Source organism: Hermetia illucens, chromosome 5 (assembly GCF_905115235.1).
Source record: "Hermetia illucens chromosome 5, iHerIll2.2.curated.20191125, whole genome shotgun sequence".
Lineage (NCBI taxonomy): Eukaryota > Metazoa > Arthropoda > Insecta > Diptera > Stratiomyidae > Hermetia > Hermetia illucens.
In genome coordinates, this window is record NC_051853.1 from 7980554 (window position 1) to 8001847 (window position 21294).

A 21294-nucleotide genomic window follows, 5' to 3' on the forward strand; every position below is an offset into this window, starting at 1 on the left:
TGTGTAGGGCGCTGGACGTTGGATATCCCGTGTGACGGTGTCCATAACAAGGACAAAGAGGAGTGGTGAGAGGGCACTTCCTTGATGAACTCCAACAGAGACACGAAGCGGTTTTGATACACCCGCCATACTTCGAACTTTACTTTTCGGATCGTGGTAGAGCAATTGAACCCAGCGCACGAGTTCTTCTGGCACGAAGTGTTGTCGTAAAGCATACAAGATGAGTTCGTGTGGTACACGGTCAAACGCTTTCTCTAGATCCAGAAATGCAATGTAAAGAGGGCGATGCTTCTCACGGTGTTTCTCCATGAGTAACCGCGACAGGTCGACCAAGAAAATGCATAGAATGTCGTTACAAACATGATGATCGGATTGAGTCACAAGCCTCGGAGAAATGCTAGGGCGTCCACCTCAGTCGACGTCCTGTCGAGAAATGGGCAAGGGTTCTTGACGCATGGACGGCGTCAGGACGTAAGCAAGTTAGTCCGCACACAACGAACAAAACAAATACGTGTCTGCACGCTAAATGTTGGTACCCTAACTGGAAAGACGGAGGAACTCGCAAGAGCCCTTCGGAAAAGGCGCATTGACATCTGCGCTCTGCAAGAAACCCGATGGTCTGGTGCCAAAAGCTGCGACATTGAACGCGAACGCGGTAAAAATGGCTACAAACTTGTCTACTTTGGTAACCCACACACTCAATATGGTGTTGGCATTGCCATCTCAGAGGGTTTCCGTGATGCCATTAAAGAAGTCGAACGATTTGATAATCGGCTGATGAAGCTCACCATTATATCAGCTGATCGCACTATTCACTTCTTCACCGCATACGCACCACAGATAGGTCGACCTGATGCCGAGAAAGATGCCTTCTGGCAACTTCTCGATGAAAAGGCTTATCACGTGCCTGCTGACGACTAAATCATTATTGCCGGCGCTCTTAATGGTCATGTGAGTGAAAAGGCAGACGATAACAGGTGCCATGGGGCAAATTGGTTTGGCCTATGAGCTTGGGCCTAGAGCCATAATTTACGACGTATGCTGCAGCAGACACACGAGAATCATCTCGCGGAGGAGATATCAGCTGAGAGATTCGCCAAAGAGATGAAGATTGTCAGTCGGCCGATCCGATCGGCTGGAGGGAATTACAACTGTTATTTATAGGTTGACATCCGCCGAGTGGGTGTATGTCAAGTGGTTTAATTACCGAGCCAGGTCGCATGACGTGCTCCCCCCGTGCTTCAGGTGCCTAGGGTTTGACCATAGGGCCGCTGACTGCAAAACGAAGGACCATTTGTGTGCTCGCAAAGTGCCATACGGCCTCTTCTTGCAGTAACGAGGTACACTGTAGGAATTGTGCGATCCGTGAACTTCCGGCTGGACATATGCTCCGGTCGATGTTGTGCCCGATCTATGCCGCAAGGGTGGCTAGAATTAACGCCCGCCACTGAGCGCCATGTCGGTCACACTGCTGCAGTTGAACTGCGCCAGAGCGGTTGCCATGATGCATGATCATAGCTAGAACATGCGCGAGAACAATATTAGCGTAGCCATGTTGCAGTAACCCTGGGCAGTCAACGACTACGTCAGAGGCTTACCTGACGACATGCGGGTGTTAACTGCTAGGGGGTCGACAAAAGCGGCCGTTGTCATTAATGATACGCATCTAGATTGCGTCTGTGGGGGTGTATGTGTCTCAATCACGGGACCTTTAGGACGGTGGTTTTGCTTAAGCATATACTGTCCACCCGCAGATAGCCTGGAGCAGTATATCGCGTACTTGGATGAGGTGATTCCGCATATTCGCAAAATCACTGTTAGTTGCAGTGGCCTGCCCAGAACTGAGCGATTTAAATACCTCGGGTCAACGCCTTCAGCCACTGGGGAACTGCATTATGAAATTGCTTCATGCATTAATGCAACCTGGATGAAGTGGCGTTTCACAACCGATGTTCTTTGTCTTTTGTGAACGTCTCAAATGTAAAATTTACCGCAATGTCGTCCGTCCTGCCGCCGTCTATGGTTTTGAGTGTTGACCGACTATAAAGGACAATGAACGGCGTCTTGTGGAAATAGAGACCAAGTTGTTGCGTTGGACTATTGGCGTGACACGTTTTGATCACACCCGAAATGAGGATATTCGCGATCGTTATGGGGTTGCATCGATCGTGGAAAAATTGCGAGAAAGGCGTCTTCGATGGTATGGTCACGCAATTCGCCCTAACGAGAATTCACTTGCCAAGATTACTCTGAAAATCGAAGTCGATGGTAAACGACCAAAAGTGCGGCAGAAACAACGGTGGCTTGACACACTGAATAGAGATTTAAAAGCCTCGAATTGCATCAGGTCAGGCATTTGATAGAGCCCAATGGCGATCACGACGAGCCTACCCCGCTTGGGAACGGGACAAAGACTGAATAAAACAAAAAAGAAAAAGAAGGTTGCCCAAATATTCTACACTACGAGGTTAGACAATTAAGTAATAAGACTTTTTTTATTGCCGCGTTTGTGGTAAACCTGCAACTTTCAAATTCCCTTCCCCTTCCCCGACATCCTTCCCCTCTCCATTAATTTATTCACCATCGCTCTACCTTGTTTAGTTCGCCTGCTGTGTCGTGTTGAGTAGACGTGTGTTGGTGGTGCTCGTCACAAAAATGGAGAAACGAAATCTAGAGCAATGCGTCGCGATAAAATTTTGCGCCAGATTGGGCGAAATAGCTTCGGAAACGTACGCTATAATTGTAAAAGTGCATGGTATAGTGCTCTTAGTCGTGCCCAGGTGTTTCGATGGCATAAAGGGTTTAAGGAGGGGGATGAAAGCGTGGAAGATGAGGCGCGGAGTAGGAGACCAGACGAGGCGCGGAATGGGAGACCAGTGTGCGCGCCCTAATCCGTGAAGATCGGTGTTTAGCAGTTCGATTGTTGGCCTTGGAACTATGTATGAACCGTGAAACAGTTAGAACAGTCATAACAGGCGATTTTGCGATGAAAAAGTTGTGCACGAAGATGGTTCCAAAGAACCTTTCTGAGGAGCAAAAGTAGCATCGAATGACCGTAGTAGAAGACTATTTGGAACAAGTAGGAAACTAGTCCACGCTGCTTGATCGAATTATTACAGGCGATGAGAGCTGTTTTTTTCAATACGACCCCGAAACCAAACGCCAAAGCTCACAATGGCTGTTCCCCCCGAGGCCATCCCAGTCGAAGCATTCCAGAAATGTTACGAAGAGTGGATAACGCGCTGGAATCGCTGTCCAAGGGGACTACTTTGAAGGGGATGGCAGAGTTATAGAATAATTTTTAAATATACGGTTTTTATGGAATCAGTTTCATTACTTAATTGTCTAACCTCGCATATATAGATACAATTGATCCAAAAAAAAAATCGATTTTTCAAATCCGCCTTAACTTCTCGATTTTCCCGAGAAACCCCACAACAATATCGGAAAATAGATCAGCGTAAAAAACGACTTTCGACAGAATGAAGCGACTTCCAGGCAAATAACGGTTCTTATTCTATAATAACATTTCAGCCATTTAGTGGAGAAACAAATTGATTTTTCCTCACGATCAAAAAAGTTCATCGTTCATAATTCGATGGACAGATGTGTGTATGATAGTTCTCAGAATTCATTTTAAATATTATTTTCCCGTCCAGGATCTGCTTTGTTAGGTGAAAAAGCGGCTATGGCGTGTACTGTAGCTGTTGAAACCGTAATCGTAGAACATTATAATGATCAATTGCGACAAATTATGGAGGCAAGTCCAACACCTGATAAGGTATATCATGAAACGAAATATTTTAGATTGCAGGACCAACATAGACTAATATTTAATTTTAGGAATTATTGGAGATTATAACGAAATTTCGCGATGAAGAACAAGAACATCATGATACCGGTATCGATCACGGTGCGGAGCAAGCGCCTTTTTATAAAGCACTTACGGAAGTTATAAAATTAGGCTGCAAAACGGCAATAGCCATATCGAAAAAGATTTGAAATAACTTGTAGTTGTTGGTGATTGTTTGTAAATAAATGATTCTATTGTAATAATTGTAATCAAAGTCATGTTAAGTATATTTACCTCCTTCGCAATGTGGGCCTTGATATCCTGGGGGACACGAGCACACAGCTGGTGCCGTGCAATTTCCTCCATTCATACATTGTGGATAGCATAACGCCGTCTGGCAGTATTGACCCATATAGCCTTCCTTGCATTGACATATTTTGTCATTGTTGCAGAAGCCATTGTTCTTGCACTTTTTGTCACAGTCAGGATCAGGTATAGGACCTGTGCGCAATTTGGATATAGAATCATGTTAAAGGTAATTAAAAACCACTGATAGAGTATGTGCAGCATGCATGCAATCTAATTTCTAGTATGCATTACAGGCAAGCAATTAGGACGACAAAAGCAGCAAAAATGTTGAAATATCAATTTTTGTTTTGTTTTTTGTAACTAACAAAACAGTTATTATCTTTGTTGCATTTCAACTCTCGAAAAATCTTTTCTTGATGAAGAAGCAAAAGCATGTTCATGTTTACTTTTGAAATTTAAAATTTATTTTTGAATTTTGTAAAGCTACTTTCATTAGGATCGGAAAATTCGTTAACTTATTATGAAGGCAAAATTTAGAAAAATATTTATATGAATGTCATTAGGGTATCTTTTCAGGAGTACCTCTCCTGCAGTTCGTTTTCTACTTTTTAAATGTTATCTTCTTCCGATTCTAATGATAGCATGTTAAATTGCCTTTCTAATCAAAACCAAAAAAAACAGCGAATGGGGCTTGCCAAATTGTGAAACAGCAGAAAGTAAAGTAAATCAACAAATTAAAACTCATGCACATATTTCGATGTTTCAAATGTATTCCGAGTTGAGTCCCAGGTCAACCGTTGAAAATAAAAATTATGTATGAGCAAAATATATGTATGTATATATATGTAAGGACTTACAACACTAAATGCATACAAACGCTTTATAAAAATGAAAATATTTGCAGACTGGAATATGAATCTTCGTCGATTAAAAAAGCAATTTATTCACATTGTTCGGTATTTAGTGTTAAAATGTGTCGATTAAGTTATATATATATATATACAAAAAGCCAACCGTACCTTGCAATGATGTTCTATCATACACACCTCGCGTTGCACATTCCTTCTTAAACTTTAAGCGAAGTGGTGTACCCGGCACTGCTCTACCTTTTCGATTTTGAATCGAAAGGCTTATACTGAATGTAGCTGTTCCGGAGCTATTTCCAGTACAAGGTAGAAATATGCTAAAACCTATATACGATATGCAAGTTTAGTTTCATATTTTTAGATGCTTTCGGCAGGAATCCAGAAAATCCGGTCGGTTCTGTTATAAACTTAAGCTCGCTTCCATGATCAAAATTTATTGTATTCTAATTTCTCCAGAAGGCCGACCGGATTTGGGTGACTACTGATCTATCTTTTTAACATTTTCAATCAATTAGCATCTATGGGGATCTATCTGCTAAATCATATCTTCTACTAATTACTATTTACCACTTTCTTTCCTTGGTATGCGCCCTTTAGGTTCGATTGAAACTGTTGGAGCTTGTAGAATTGTTTCATCGAGAGACTTCAATCGGTCGAAATTATACAGATAATATTTATTGCCAGCATCCCACGTAAAATTTACAGAATTCACTTCAGATGGTATCGTTGGTAAGTATTGGTTGAAATTTGGGTTTCTCAGTTCATTATTTACTCGTCCATTGTCAATTGCGAAAACTTTTATTTGAATGCCTGGGCGGGACGATAATCCAATATAGAAAATTTATCTATTGTTATGTTCAGTTTTTTTATAGTAATCGTGGTATCAAGGCTCACCTGACAACTTTTTCATTTGTTGTTCATTTATCCATAATGATAGCTCATCTGTTTTGTTCTTATGCTGTCGCCGACTGTGGTCTTTACATGTTATCGTCACAATGAATATTAATAATAACAACATACATTCTTTGGCAAGATTCGACATGACGCTGAAATGATGGAAAAATACAAAATATGATTTTAGTGTTTTAGATAAATGAGACAGATAGTGATGTGATTTAGTTTTCAATATTAAACAAGTCGGGAAACCGAAAGCTGGACGTTCCAAGTATAAAAATTTTATGTTTCCTTAAAGTGTGCATGACAATTCCGCTATTCTGCACTCTTTTTGAAGAACCATTTGCACAAATGGTTCTCCAGATTGGGGGTTGGGTAGGACTAACAACCCTACACGGAAAACCGAAGTTACGAAGTCCCGAAAGTAGCCTCCTGGATTGGATTGACTGCTCAACAACGAACCCGACAACGACAACGGAATAACGATTTGCGCATTTTTTCATGGAACATGTGCTCCCTTTATAGAGAAGGAGTAGCCAAGCAGCTAGCCGATACCCTGTCCCAATATAGAGCTGATGTAACAGCGTTGCAAGAGATGCGTTGGACAGGGACCGGTTTCCTCGAGAAGAGCCACTACACCATATAGTAGTCATCCAGTAAACCATGTGCTCGGAATAGGTTCCTTAGTCAGCCAAAAAATGAAACCTGCTGTTATCGGCTTTGAAAACATAAGCGAACGGCTATGCACTCTGCGCTTGCGAGGCAAGTTTGGAAATATAAGCCTCATAAACGTTCACGCCCCTACAGAGGAGACTGCAGAGTCGGAGAAGGATACCTTCTACGGGGCAGTAAAACGAACCCTCGAAGCCTGTCCCAGATATGATACCAAAATCATACTTGGGAATTTTAACAACCAAGTAGGGACGGACCCGTATTCAGGCGATACGTCGGCTCCCATAGCTTACATCAAAATGCACATGATAACGGACTGTGGGTTATTCAATTAGCAGTGTCACACGAAATGGTTTTTGGAAGTACCCGGTTTGCTAAGAAATCGATCCAAAAACAAACGTGGGCCTCTCCAGACGGGAACATTATCAACCAAATTGACCACGTGTTGATGGAACGCCGTCACCTCTCAGGCTTGATGAATGTCAGAACTTATTAGGAGAGGCAATATAGACTCGGATCACTATTTCGTTGGCATGGTGCTCCGAGCTTGAATAACAACATCGCCCAGAAACTCCTCTGACAATCATGTGAGAGTTAAACTGAAGCCATCCACAACACAGCCCCTCGTAACACCTATAAGGGGAAATGGAAGTCGCAATAACCGCAACCCACAGAGATACTGGAGATTAAGCAACAACAAATGGTCCTCACCTGAAAAACGTTATCATTGATACGGCCACAAACATACTTGGCCACAGTTGCAAAAAAGTCGGAATGGCTGGTTCGACGATGAATGTAAGCTAGCAACGAAACGGAAGAATGCCACATACCAGGTAATGTTGCATTCTCTCTCTCGCGGGCATGAGCGGAGACTTATCATGAAATCCATCGAAGGGTGAAGCCAATTCACAGACGGAAAACGGAAGCCTGGGAAGACCAACAGGTATGTGAGCTCGAAAAGTACAGGGAGAGAAACCGCACCAGGCGCGCAAGTTTTACCAACAAGTCAGCAGGATGAAGTTTTATATACCTCGATGCTCATTCTGCCAAGACAAAGAGGGAAGTCTGATTTCCGACAGAATGGGAATATTGGAACGATAGGTTGAGTATTTTCATGAACTGCTCAACAAGCTGACCACCGGTGAGTTGGAGGTCCCGCCAACTGAAGACGATGAACAAATACTGCCACCACCAAGTATAGAAGAAATAGTCCGTGCAATTCATCGGCTTAAAAATTATAAGTCGCCAAGAGCCGATGGAATTACAGCCCAACTGGTTAAATATGGAGACGACCAATTACACTAAGTGGCTCATCAACTTGTGCTCAAGGTGTGGGACAGCGAATCAACGTCTGACGACTGGCAACGGAGCATTATCTGTCTCGTATCACGTTGCTGATTTACAAGATATTCTCCGCTATCTTGCTAGGCTGGATAGCCCCATACGCCCAGAACATCATTGGCCTATACCAAAGAGGCTTCACTCCAGGCAAATCAGCAGCAGATCAGATTTTCTCTCTACGGCAAGCGATGGAAAAACTGTTGGAATATGGACACCAGTTGCACCATCTATTAATCGACTTTAAAGCCACCTATGAGAGCATAGCCAGGGTAAAACTGTACACGGCCTTGAGAGAATTCGGTATCCCGACGAAATTAATAAAACTGACTAGGCTGACCCTGACCAATGTGCGAGGCCTGATAAAAGCAGCAGAATCACTTTCAAGACCATTCGACATCAACAACGCTCTACGACAAAGGGATGTTCTAACATGCCCTCTTTAACCTGGCCCTGGAAAAAGTGATCCGTGATGCTGAGGTAAATGCGAAAGATACGATCCTCTTTAAGTCCACCCTACTACTGGCCTATGCTGACGATACCGACATCATGGGAACAACGACCCGAGACGTACAAACTTCCTTCGTTCAGATCGAGCAGGCGGCGCGAGATCTTGGGCTGCACATCAATGAAGGCAAGATAAAATATATGGTGGCAACGTCAGCACCAAAAAGCCACCAACCAACAACATCAAAACGCACTGGTCAAACGGGAAGAATAAAGATAGGGGAATACAACTTTGAGACCGTTGATAAGTTCTCCTATCTAGGGTCGAAAATTACAACTGATAACAGCTACGATGATGAAATCCGCGCACGGTTGTTGGCAGCCAACAGAGCCTACTTCAGCTTACAAAAACTGTTCCGCTCGAAACGTCTCACCATAGAGTCAACGCTCTTACTGTCCAAGACTATGATCTTGCCAGTCCTCATGTATTCCTCGGAAACTTGGGTTCTTAGCAAGAAAAATTGCGAACTCTTGGCCACGTTCGAGAGAAGAATTCTCCGAAGAATTTTTGGCCCACTACATGAGGATGGACGATTCCGTGGCCTACATAACGACGAAATCTATGAGCGATACCATGACCGTCAAGTTGTGGGTGAAATTCGGCTCAATAGGTTACGGTGTGTGTATGGATGAGGATTATCCAGCCCGGAAAGTCTATAAGGGCAATATCTATGGTAGAAACAGAAGACAAGGCAGACCCTGCCTGAGATGGAGCGATGACGTAGGTCAGGACGCAAGACAGCATTTAGGGATATCGAATTGGTGGACCTCGGCGCAAAACCGGGATGTCTGGAGTTCCTTATTAAGGCAGGCCTACACCGGATACCGGTTGTTGCCCCGTTGATGATGATATCTTCCCTTTTGCGTGCCAATCGGTAGTCTCGGATAACCACTAGTCAAGTTAGTGGTGAATTAACGTGAGCGACGACAACGACGACGACCTGGCATGGCATTGATTTATGATTTGGCAAACGATTCAGAATAGGTTGCAAATGAGCTGACAGCTCTGGTATTCGGTTACCTTAGCACATCAAAGTGATATCTCATGGAAACTGCTTTCAGGCTAATGTTATAGCTGCCTCCTTCCCGATAATAAGGCAGAGCTCCAAGTACGTTCCAGACTATGACATCATTAAGTTGGTAGAGCAGGCTCAGTTGAGACGGATTCCTGATTAGCACCTGATCCCGGCTCTTAAGACAAACTACCATGAGAATATGTGTTAGCCCATGCTTGACCTCCCTGCTCTATAGATAATCACGGGAATCATTCAAGACGATCGCACTTTCTAGCGGAAATAACGGCTTGAAGCTGGGACCGAAGTTACAATGACAACAATCACAACAGCAACAACAAACACGACGAAACACGTCCACTGCTGGCAGCTAAAATGGGAGATCCCAATAAAAATCTCTTTTCAAGAAGCGCCAAGTTACTATGGTCATCTTCTGAAAAAGTAGAAAGGCCCACTGTTCCAACGGTGAAGGCGCCTGGGAATGAAAAAGGGAGTGATACCGTAGAGGCTAAGAGTGCTGGCGACCAAAAAGGAAATCGAATTCGAGTTTGGAAAAGGGGCCAGGTATAAAGATGGCAAACTACGAGCCCTTTGTCGGGAAAACGGGTGATGAACTCTCCAATCAGGCGGAAATGCAAGTCACCTCACAGGAGAGGATGGTTTTTATCAGAAAGATAAGAGTAGAGAGAGACAGGCTACCCAAGAAGTGCTACCATCGTCCACCGAAACATGGTTATCGAAAATGTCATAATGGAGATGGAAGAACTGTTGGACCTTATTGCACACCAGTGAAGCTCCTGGATGACAGCCGAAGAGGCGCTGAGGAAAAAGCACATCGCTAGTGCAGACTCTAGTTGTGCAAAACGAAGTGCCCTCTGTCCGCTAGAGGGGAGACAAAAAATCGACAAAAGAAAGCGAGGGGAAAACAGCGGGGATCTGCCGACCAGGACAGTAAACATTTCGCAAAGTAGTAACCAAGTGAATCAAGCAGTGTCGAAAACAAGAAAAAATTCAGCAACAACAGCTATTCTAAGTTGAACAGCAACAGCAGTGACTCCTTCGTAGCAAAGTCGAAGTCGACTATGACATCAGAGTCAAAGAAAAAGAGAAGGGCCATTCTCATTAAACCGAACGAAGGGAAATCTTTCGCGGAAGGAGAACGATATTAGAAACACGAAAGGGAGAATTCTAGTTGGAGGAGACTTTAACACCACATGGGGACATACTTCAACCAGATTCTCGAGGCACACAGATTTTGGCCGCCAGGACAGGACTCATTGTCCTTAATACCGGTAGCATTCCGACGTCCTGGTTGCGAGGGCACTATACTAACGTAACTTTTGCTACAGAGTCCTTAGTGTTAACGATTAACAATGGAAGGTACTAGAAGATCAATACAGTGTAGTGACAAACGGCTCTTCTCAATATTCTGCCGTCCAGCAAACACCTACCGGATGAAACACCGGGAAAATTGACGTGGCAAAATTTGTCGAAGCTCTCACAAGAGGGGTAAATTAGCGACAAGACCCAGGTGCAGACAGAAGAACTGCACCTGAGTCGCTAGTTCATTCAACAACGAGCCTTATTACCGCTGTTTTTAATGCATCGGTTACCAAAAGGAAACTGCGTTCCGGGAAATTACCCGTATACTGTTGAACGGCTGAAATTGCAGGTCTCAGACGTCGGCAGGTTGCTCAGTACGCAAGAGGCCAAGACGAGATGACGCTTAGAACCGCAGAGTTTAAGAGTGGGGAAAAGGAATTTCGCCACGAAATTAACAGGCAGAAGGCACACTGCTGGCAGGAGCTAATCAACGTCGTAAACAGAGGCCATAGAGCCTCGGGTAGAGGCTGGTTTCCAAAAAAATCGGTGCCCATTTATCGCTCTATTCTATAGAAGCAGCGAAGATTGAAGAAATCGGGTAGACCCTTTTTCCTGTTCACCCAATTCTAACTGACACTGTCGATGAAGAAGTGAGTACTGAGGAATGCCCATTCTTCACTGCAAAGGAACTAGAGGAGGTAGTTCTGTCCATGGAGGATAAAAAACCACCAGAACCGGACGGTATTCCCAGCGAAATGTTTAAACTGGTATATAAATACAAGCCAGACTTGGCACTGGACACATTCAGCGCATGTTTGACAGCGGGAAGGTTGCGAAACTTGTGCTAATAAGCAAGGGGAAAGGCGTCCCAGAGGCGTGGTCAGCGACTGACTGACGCAATACGTGCTGCGGGATACTACTCACCAATATAATATGGTTTTACAGCGAGGCGATCCAGTCCCTTTTCCTTTATGGTTTTAAAATATGGGTTGATTCCCTTAGTAAGAAAATTGACCGTTAAAGCCTAGCGCAAGTACAAAGACGAGGGCCTTTGCCTACCGTATCGTCTCGCTGCTGTAATGTTGGTAGCGGGAAGATTATATACCTCAGGAAAGGCGACTGTATTTATTGCAAGGACGTGATGGATGATGGCTGCCACACCTTTTTCTTCTGCAGAAGGTGGAAGCGCCATCGCAATCGCCTTTGGATGAAAAGGTTTTTGGGTCCCCCGACACCATAATTGAGGCCATGCTGCAGAGCGAAAAGACGTGGAGCCGATTGGTACGTTATACTCAAGGCATTCTTAAACGAAAAAGAGGGAGATGGATAGGAGGGATGCCAGGGTAGTCGAGGCTTTCTGAATTCACGGGGTTTTACCCCTGTACTAAGTAGGCTTGGTCTGAGGTAATGTGTCAAACGGTTCCCTGCTCCTATACTAAATAGGTCTGGCCTGAGGCAATGTGTCAAACAGTTCCGGGTCAGAGTCCTGGACGTTCCAGGAGGGTGTTTTAGCCGATAATCCACCTGAGACAGGAGTTTGGCACTACCAATGGTTAGTAGAAATGCTACTGATGCCGTCATTGTCCTACTGAAAGGCGGAATATCATTCTGTTATCCTAAAAAAGTGAGTAAGTATCGAAAAGACCTTGTCATTCCAATTTGTCTATTCGAGCCGAAAGAAAAGGCAGTCGCCATCGAAGTTGCGTGTGAAAATACTGTTGGTTTTTTCCTCAAGTATCTATTTCTTTTCATGCGGCAGAAGTAACACTAATAGTCTTCAAAATTGAAATAAATTATATTTGAAAAAGTTCTACACAAATTCTAATCTGTAAACTTGCTTTCCATTAGTTAGCACAGATGCTTTCAACATTTTAGATCTTTTACTAATCTTGTCCTAGCAAATCGTTTTCCTTACAGCCTTAGACATCATATTGAGTACTTAATTACCATTAATTTCTTTACAGGGAGCTGTCGAATTTGACCTTGGGTCCATAATAAGACCGCGTGCATTTAGTTTTTGTTGTTGACTTGAATGCTTTTTAATCTTGTAATTACTGAATGTTTTGTAAATTAGTTAACAGCATCATGACTATGTGAAATTTTTTTATCACTATCCACTGATTTGAATGCGCATATTTACGATAATCCAAAATCGTAGTTTTTTCAGCTTCACTGAGAAATTTACGTCGTCCCATTTTATGCGGAACGAAAGAAAATGTTTTCTTAAGATAACAATAACAAGAAGTTGAAAGGCAAGTTAATGCAATCATGTATACACTAAACACAAAAAATATACCATAACTGGACGTATAATTTTGTGGACGCCAATTTCATAAAAAAAAACAGGTCGGGGAATCGGAAGGTGAGCGCTTCAGGTATGAAAGACTTTGTGTATTTCTTTTATAGAAACATTTGAGTGAGCATTTCTCCTATTAGTACCTAGCACGCAATACGTCTATATGTCTTGCATGAAAAGCTCCGCCACCATCATCTGATGTGGTTCTCAAAGTGCTACAAATCTTCAGAGAGGGAAGTAGGTTTATTGGGTTTACCGTCTGATGAGTTTGCAATGACCTCCGCCCCTACAGGTGACGCCTGATCTGGTACCCTTGCTTTGGCGATTCTTCCGTCCCATATCAGAGAGTCCTCTCTGGGCGGTAATTCTCGACCTGACTTGCCAAACATCGAAGAACAGCTGTGTTAACTAATGTTCCTTTAATTAAATTCCAGTTGGCGGAATTGGATGTATTTTTGACATCAAATGTCAATACGGCACGGCAGCCGCCAGAACTCAAAACACCTTTCGACAAATCTATCATCATGCTATGCTTGTTGTATCCACCGTACAATGGGCATGTCAAAAACCATATTGGTGCTCCAACAGGCCATTGCCGGGGTAACAGTCTCTCCATTATCTTCCCCATTGTATCCAACAGGCAGATGGGGCGATATGGTGTTGGATCTCCAGGTGATTAAGTGGGTTTAGGAAGTAACACCAACTTCTGTTTTCACCAATGAGCAGCGAATATTCCTTCTGTTAGGCACGCCTCGAATATCTTGACGAAATGGTCGGGCCTAATCTTCATTGCCAGCTCCTAAACTCTGTGTCATCTACATGTTTTCGCCCTCTTCGGTTACTTTTTGAGCTAGACTCCCGCCTCTCGCAGCATTGCGGCAACAATTTCTTTTAGAAGGTGTGAGCAGTTCACCCGAGGTGATCTTTGCAAAACATTTTCATTACGACCTTGTATTTATAGTGGCATATTCGCACAATTGTTTGAAGCAGTTCTTCTTGCCTGTACCTCTTATCGATCGTTGCTACCGGGCTTTCCCCTAAATGTCTGGCAAAGCATCGGTGCAAATTTACAATTTCGTAGTTCCACCAATAGTTGAATTGTACATACTGGAGAGCAGTCGCCTTCTTGGCATAATAGCATCGCGGAGGGTTTGCGGTCACCCCAGCCGCGCGAGACTATCAAATCGATAGTTAGTAGTTAGGATAAGATTTGTTGGGCTATAAGCATATAAATTTCCGGGTCCAGATGACAGAATGCCAGTCATGCTACAAAAGCAGCAGGAAAGGATTGTACCGAGGCTTGTTGAGATTTCCCGGAGCTGTATCTTTTTAAGATGCGTACCACAGTCCTGGAGACGCGCACGAGTAGTTTTCATACTTTTAGTGGATAGATGCGGTTATGAGTCCGCGAATGACTTTCTACCAATCAGTCTCAACTGTTTCGTGTTGTAGACCCTAGCGCACGTTCTCCATATCCACTTAAGGGCGATTATGGAGAGAGCACCTTTCTTTAATTCCCAGCATGTCTACCTCAAAGGCAAATCGACAGAAACCGCTCTCCACGAGGTAATTGGCACGGTTGAGCTGTCACTGCAGTACAAGCAGTATACCCTAGTTGCCTTCTTGAATATATGGAGCATTCAACGACGTTAGTACTGCCAATGCCATCAAGGAAGCCTTGACCATTATTGAATTGTAGGGGTATCTGACGCATTGGATTATATCCATGCTGAGTACCAGGATAATCCATTCGGATCTGGAAGGCAACCACTTGACCAGAACTGCGAACAGAAGCACGGTGGCGCCATCTCTCCAGTGCTCTGATTAATAGTGATGGACGAAATTTTACGAATATTGGTGCGGATTCGGCATAAACCCAACCAAAACGAAACTAATGCTATTCACTACCAAGAGAAGGGTATTTGAATTCCATCTACCACCGCTGAATGAACAAAGATTGGTTGTTTCATCCAAAGTAAAGTACTTGGCTATAATCCTTAATACAAAACTAAATTGGAAATTGAACATAGGACTGCTATGCCTGCAAGATAACCTTTGCAAAGAAATGGGGTTTTCGGCCGAGGATCGATCTCTGGATGTACACTGCTGTGGTGCGCCCAATCCTAACGTACGGCTCTATTGTATTGTGGAAGGCTTTGAGTAGTAAGTGCAATAGAACGAAGCTTAATAGGATTCAAATAACTGCGTGTGCAGGTACTACTGGGCCTCTGCAGTCCTGCCCGGCAGATGCTCTCAGTGTATAATACTTCTGCATCTTCTCCCCCTAGATGTTCACATTAAATATTTGTAGCATACAGTGCCGTTAGACTACGCCTACGTCGATAGTAACATCCTAGACGAAGTACCTTGGAAAATCTGCGCATTTCTCATGGATTATGCGTAAGCTGAACTTCACGAAAAACTTTGCTATAGACTTTCAAACCAGGGCAGCGTGGAAGACAGGCGGTGTATTGCAAGGTTATGACACAGTATTCTTCACCGATGGATCGAAGATGGTCTGTGGAGTCGGTTTTGGGGTTTTCTCGAATACACATAGTCTCCCAGGTTTCGCCAGTATATTCCAAGCAGAAGTACTGACGATACTGGAAATCTATCGATGGCTGGACCATGATCTGAGCTGGAAAGCGTAACATAGCCATTTTGACCGACAGCTAAGCGGCCATTAAGGCTTTGTACTCAGCGACGACATCCTCCTGGCTGGTGGGGCAGTGCAGAAACGCGCTGAACAATCTGGGCGGCACGCTCAAGTACACCCTCCTCTGGGTTCCCGGGCATAGGAACATAGACAGGGAAAGAGCTGGCTGACAGATTGGCCAAGCAGGGCTGTGCTGTTGGCAGTCCTTCGGTGGGTACAGTCGGTGTCTCACAGGCGACCTTCAAGGGCGGAATCTACTCGCACTATTTAGCAGCCGCCGGTCTTAGATGGCAAAGGCTTACCATCTGTGCCAAGTCAAGGAGGATTTGGCCCGGTTATAACAAAACCCGATCACGAGAGCGCCTGTGCCAGAGAAGAATCAAATGCGTACAAGGTTATGGTGGTCTGTACGGGATACTGGCCCGTAGATGACCATACCACCAGGCTCGGTATACCCTACAATTCGCATTGCCGAAGCTGCGGAGAAGAGAGGAAACCCTCAGTCATTTCCTATGTGATTGCCTAGCTCTAGCTAGAATCAGGCTACGGGAACTGGGTAAACTATTGTTTGGGGACTTTAAAGAGACTTTTCTAGTTGCAGGGTGAGAGAAGGGCTTTCTTTTGTGAATGTCTCGGGCTGGCTCTGAAGATTTGAGCCGGATGAATTCTGCCTCCCTGCTCTCATAACAGCAGTCACGGTGTTAGGAGTTTGTGGCAGTGCACCACAGCACTAATTGAGCTCCTCACAGCGGCCACTGATACCTACCATGCCTACCCATATTGGAGTGCAGAATTATCCCATTTGTACGTCGTCCGTAAGGTATATGCAATTTGCATGCCAGACTACTCACTGTGATATTGATATTTGGTACTTTCATCATCATCAACGGCGCAACAACCGGTATCCGGTGTAGGTCTGCCTTAATAAGGAACTCCAGACATCCCGGTTTTGCGCCGAGGTCTACCAATTCGATATCCCTAAAAGCTGTCTGGCGTCCTGGCCTACGCCATCGCTCCATCTTAGGCAGGGTCTGCCTCGTCTTCTTTTTCTACCATAGATATTGCCCTTATAGACTTTCCGGGTGGGATCATCTTCATCCATACGGATTAAGTGACCCGCCCACCGTAACCTATTGAGCCGGATTTTATCCACAACCGGGCGGTCATGGTATCGCTCATAGATTTCGTCATTGTGTAGGCTACGGAATCGTCCATCCTCATGTAGGGGGCCAAAAATTCTTCGGAGGATTCTTCTCTCGAACGCGGCCAAGAGTTCGCAATTTTTCTTGCTAAGAACCCAAGTTTCCGAGGAATACATGAGGACTGGCAAGATCATAGTCTTGTACAGTAGGAGCTTTGGCCCTATGGTGAGACGTTTCGTGCGGAACAGTCTTTGTAAGCTGAAATAGGCTCTGTTGGCTGACAACAACCGTGCGCGGGTTTCATCATCGTAGTTGTTATCGGTTGTGATTTTCGACCCTAGATAGGAGAAATTGTCAACGGTCTCAAAGTTGTATTCCCCTATCCTTATTCTTGTTCGTGTTTGACCAGTGCGGTTTGATGTTGTTGGTTGATTCGTCTTCGGTGCTGACGTTGCCACCATATATTTTGTCTTGCCTTCGTTGATGTGCAGCCCAAGATCTCGCGCCGCCTGCTCGATCTGGATGAAGGCAGTTTGTACGTCTCGGGTGGTTCTTCCCATGATGTCGATATCGTCAGCATAGGCCAGTAGTTGGGTGGACTTGCAGAGGATCGTACCTCTTGCATTCACCTTAGCATCACGGATCACTTTCTCGAGGGCCAGGTTAAAGAGGACGCATGATAGGGCCTCCCCTTGTCGTAGACCGTTGTTGATGTCGAATGGTCTTTAGAGTGATCCTGCTGCTTTTATCCTGCCTCGCACAGGGTCTGCCCAGTCAGTTTTATTAATTTCGTCGGGATACCGAATTCTCTCATGGCCGTATACAATTTTACCCTGGCTATGCTATCATAGGTGGCTTTAAAGTCGATTAATAGATGGTGCAACTGGTGTCCATATTCCAACAGTTTTTCCATCGCTTGCCGCAGAGAGAAAATCTGATCTGTTGCTGATTTGCCTGGAGTGAAGCCTCTTTGGTATGGGTCAATGATGTTCTGGGCGTATGGGGCTATCCGGCCTAGCAAGATAGTGGAGAATATCTTATAGATGGTACTCAGCAACGTGATACCTCTATAATTGCTGCACTGTCTGATATCTCCCTTTTTATGTATGAGACAGATTATGCCTCGTTGCCAATCGTCAGGCATTGATTCGCTGTCCCATACCTTGAGCACAAGTTGATGAACCACTTGGTGGAACTGATCGCCTCCATATTTAACCAATTCGGCTGTAATTCCATCGGCTCCTGGCGACTTATGATTTTTTACCCGATGAATTGCACGGACTGTTTCTCCTAAACTTGGTGGTGGCAGTATTTGTCCGTCGTCTTCAGTTGGCGGGACCTCCAACTCGCCGATGTTCTGGTTGTTCAGTAGCTCATCAAAGTACTCAACCCATCGCTCTAATACGCCCATTCCGTCGGAAATCAGATTTCCCTCTTTGTCTCGGCAGGATGAGCATCGAGGTGTATAAGGCTTCATCCTGCTGACTTGTTGGTAAAACTTCCGCGCTTGGTGCGATTGCTCCCTGTACTTTTCTAGTTCACAGACTTGTTGGTTCTCCCAGGCTTCCTTTTTCCGTCTGTGAAGCCGCTTCTCCGCTCGACGGAGTTCGTGATAAGTCTCTGCGCGTGCCCGCGTTCTTTGAGAATGCAACATTACTCGGTATGCGGCATTCTTCTGTTCCGTTGCTAGCGTACATTCATCGTCAAACCAGCCGTTCCGACTCCTTTTGCGGCTGGGGCCAAGTATGCTTGTGGCCGTATCCATGATAACGTTCTTCAGGTGGTTGTGAAGATCATTTGTTGATGCTTCATCTCCAGGTCCTCTGTTGACTGCGGTTATTGCGGCATCCATTTCCCTCTTATAGGTGTCGCGGAGGGTTGTGTTGTGGATGACTTCAGTGTTCACTCTTACCTGATTGTCAGAGGGGATTTTAGGTGGTATTGTTATTCGAGCTCGGAGCACCATGCCAACGAGATTGTGATCCGAGTCTATATTGCCCCCCCTATATGTTCTGACATTCATCAAGGTTGAGAGGTGGCGGCGTTCGATCAACACGTGGTCAATTTGGTTGAAAGTGGTCCCGTCTGGAGAGGCCCACGTATGTTTGTGGACCGCTTTCCGCACAAACCAGGTACATCCAACAACCATTTCGTGTGACCCTGCTAATTGAATAGTCCGCAGTCCGTTATCATTTGTTTTTTCGTGTAAGCTATGGGAGTCAACGTATCGCCTGAATACGGGCTCCTTCCCTACTTGGCTGTTAAAATCCCCAAGTATGATTTTGATATCATATCTAGGTTTGGTACTTTGGGTTGCAGTAAATTTACGAGGATTGACTGTCGGAGTCTCTGTGGAATTCGGGAAGGAGCTTTGATAAAAGGAGGGGATAAAAGAGGAAGGGAGGGGGGGGGGGGGCGTGATGGTTGAGAGGAGAGTCACTGTCCGGGAGGAGGGCTAGCCCTGACACCTAGTGACGCGCGACAGTTTGATCATATGCCCGTATAATCATAGGGCGAACCCCGAAGAGAGCGTACAGGAGGGGATTTTTGGAATTGTAGCTTCAATATTGTCGTTTGCTACAATTGAAAGAGTAACATATGCCTAATGTTGTTCACTATCATTATGAAGCTTCAGCCAGGATATTTTCAAGTTAGTATGTACATCTGTAGGCTGCAACCTTCATTGCAATAAGCACATTCCAGTCTGCATGTGTATATATATCGTAGGCGATTGAGAACCGGACAACACACATTGTGATGCACACACGAGACCGGTTGCCGTCTTGCGTGCGCTACGGTGCTAGCCTGCAGCTGTTTTACAGTCAAGTATAATTGCCAGCGAAAATCGTTGACAAAAAACTTCAAGCTTAAGTTGCACAAAACGGAAAACAAAAGGGCTTCCATGATAAACGGCAAACGGCAATGTAAGTAGTGAATCAAGTCAAGTGAAATGTGACTCTTCCAGTCGAGGTGAACACCGCGACGGTCGTGCATTTCTTAAAGGAACAAATAAGTAGAAAAACACTCGTTTTTGAGATTGCACGTATGTACATATGGCTTCTGAAGTTGTGCACTTGGTATAGTGTCCGCAGTTATATATATTGACCAATTGCAGGTGATCGCCGATCCAGATAGTGGCATTGCGTAGATTTTCAAGGAAATGGATGCAGGCAGAATAGAGATTCTATGGAGACAGAAAGCCATAACCAATACTCAGGATTGATTGTTGCTAGAATCGGTATAACTGTACAAAGGTATAGTAAAAATGCGCAATAGCGTTGCGATGTCTTATAACATTCTTGTGAATATATGAATAGAGATGTTGGAGAGTTTTCAAATTCAAATTACCTTGTTTTCTCCAGTGGTCCAAATTTACATATCTCGAAACTATTTTACCACATCGAATGAATTCCTCTTGGATCTATTTTTAGATTAATTGCAAATCAATCAACGATCTTTCAGAACAAATCAATATTACACTAAGTTGCACTAGCACGCTACCACTACCACTATCGAGATAATATTGAACGAGCTGTTTGGATACGTCGGGTTAGACAACAAAGTAAACAAGGCAAAAAGGCAACACAGGGGTGACGATAGGAACACGGCACTAAGCACTTAAGGCGTTAAGATTATCGATATCCAACTGGCCGTTGTCGAGTGAACAAGTCTTGAGCTGTTAAAACCGCACAAACCACTTTAGTAACAACACTGACGACGAACTAAAAGTAAGTGTTAAATGCGACTGCGGGCAAGTGGCGACCGTGGCGACGTCGAGACTAGCTCGTTTGACCAGCACGAGAACCAGAAAGCCAGAAATAAGATGAATGATCCGCAAGAAATCCACGAAGATGAAAACGAGAACGGTGGCGGAGATGAAGATGTGGTGCAGTGCCTTCGGCTCCTTCGTTTCAGAGCCGCTCGCTGTGCCAATCCACCGAGAATTGTTAGCTTTAAATGCAAAGTCCAGTGTTCCAGTAAGAATAATGCGAATATGCTCTGACCGTAGTACTATGTAGATCCTTGGCATATACTCACATGTAGTTCCACGCACTTACATATATGATTACCTTTTTTGTGATCGAAACCTTGGTGAGTATGAAATGGGATTTACTGCATCCTACGATCTAGAATTCTATCTATTTCAGGTTCAAACACAACTGCTGTTTTCGTTCATCAGATATTATTTACTAAACCTTAGTTATCCATTCTCATCCACGAAGAGCAATACACTTTTTGACTGCTTTATGATGATTGTTAATTGAATCATCCCTTCACGCAGTAAAGATTTTATATGGGGTCATGATTCACCCTGCCTTGAAATTAATCGCCAGTGGGCGTTTGATTAGGCAAATGACCAACACAGTGATTTGTTACTTCTGGTAATCATAGCTCTTTATATTTTCTGGAAATTGCCCAATAATATTCATAAATCATTGCATCACAATGTGGTTTTACCCAATTACTGTGTAGAGATACTTTCCA

General features: G+C 44.3%; 2 protein-coding genes and 1 long non-coding RNA gene across 5 annotated transcripts in view; 2 read left to right on the plus strand and 1 right to left on the minus strand.

Moving 5' to 3' along the window:
* Positions 1–4062, plus strand: part of LOC119656664 (5-demethoxyubiquinone hydroxylase, mitochondrial) — a 16945-nt gene extending 12883 nt beyond the window's left edge. The window contains exons 3-4 of the mRNA XM_038063142.1: positions 3660–3781; positions 3844–4062. Of these exons, the coding sequence (XP_037919070.1) occupies positions 3660–3781; positions 3844–4002 (281 nt within the window). The 3' untranslated portion in view covers positions 4003–4062. The remainder of the gene's footprint in view (positions 1–3659; positions 3782–3843) is intronic.
* Positions 1–20298, minus strand: part of LOC119656660 (protein shifted) — a 23733-nt gene extending 3435 nt beyond the window's left edge. The window contains exons 1-5 of one of the 2 annotated variants that reach the window (XM_038063139.1): positions 20158–20298; positions 5863–6014; positions 5536–5778; positions 5149–5292; positions 4088–4294 (exon numbers count right to left, since the gene is read on the minus strand). In XM_038063139.1, the coding sequence (XP_037919067.1) occupies positions 4088–4294; positions 5149–5292; positions 5536–5778; positions 5863–6010 (742 nt within the window). In that variant the 5' untranslated portion in view covers positions 6011–6014; positions 20158–20298. Of the gene's footprint in view, positions 1–4087; positions 4295–5121; positions 5293–5535; positions 5779–5862; positions 6015–20157 lie in introns of both variants that reach the window. The other variant, XM_038063138.1, reaches the window with a different exon arrangement.
* Positions 19582–21249, plus strand: LOC119656667. 2 transcript variants are annotated; one of them, XR_005250068.1, is made up of 4 exons: positions 19582–19733; positions 19925–20063; positions 20241–20901; positions 20958–21249. It is a non-coding gene; the product is annotated as an uncharacterized LOC119656667 (long non-coding RNA). The 2 variants fall into 2 exon arrangements; XR_005250067.1 differs by having other exon boundaries at positions 19582–19852; positions 20958–21246.
* Positions 21250–21294: the final 45 nt, after the last annotated feature.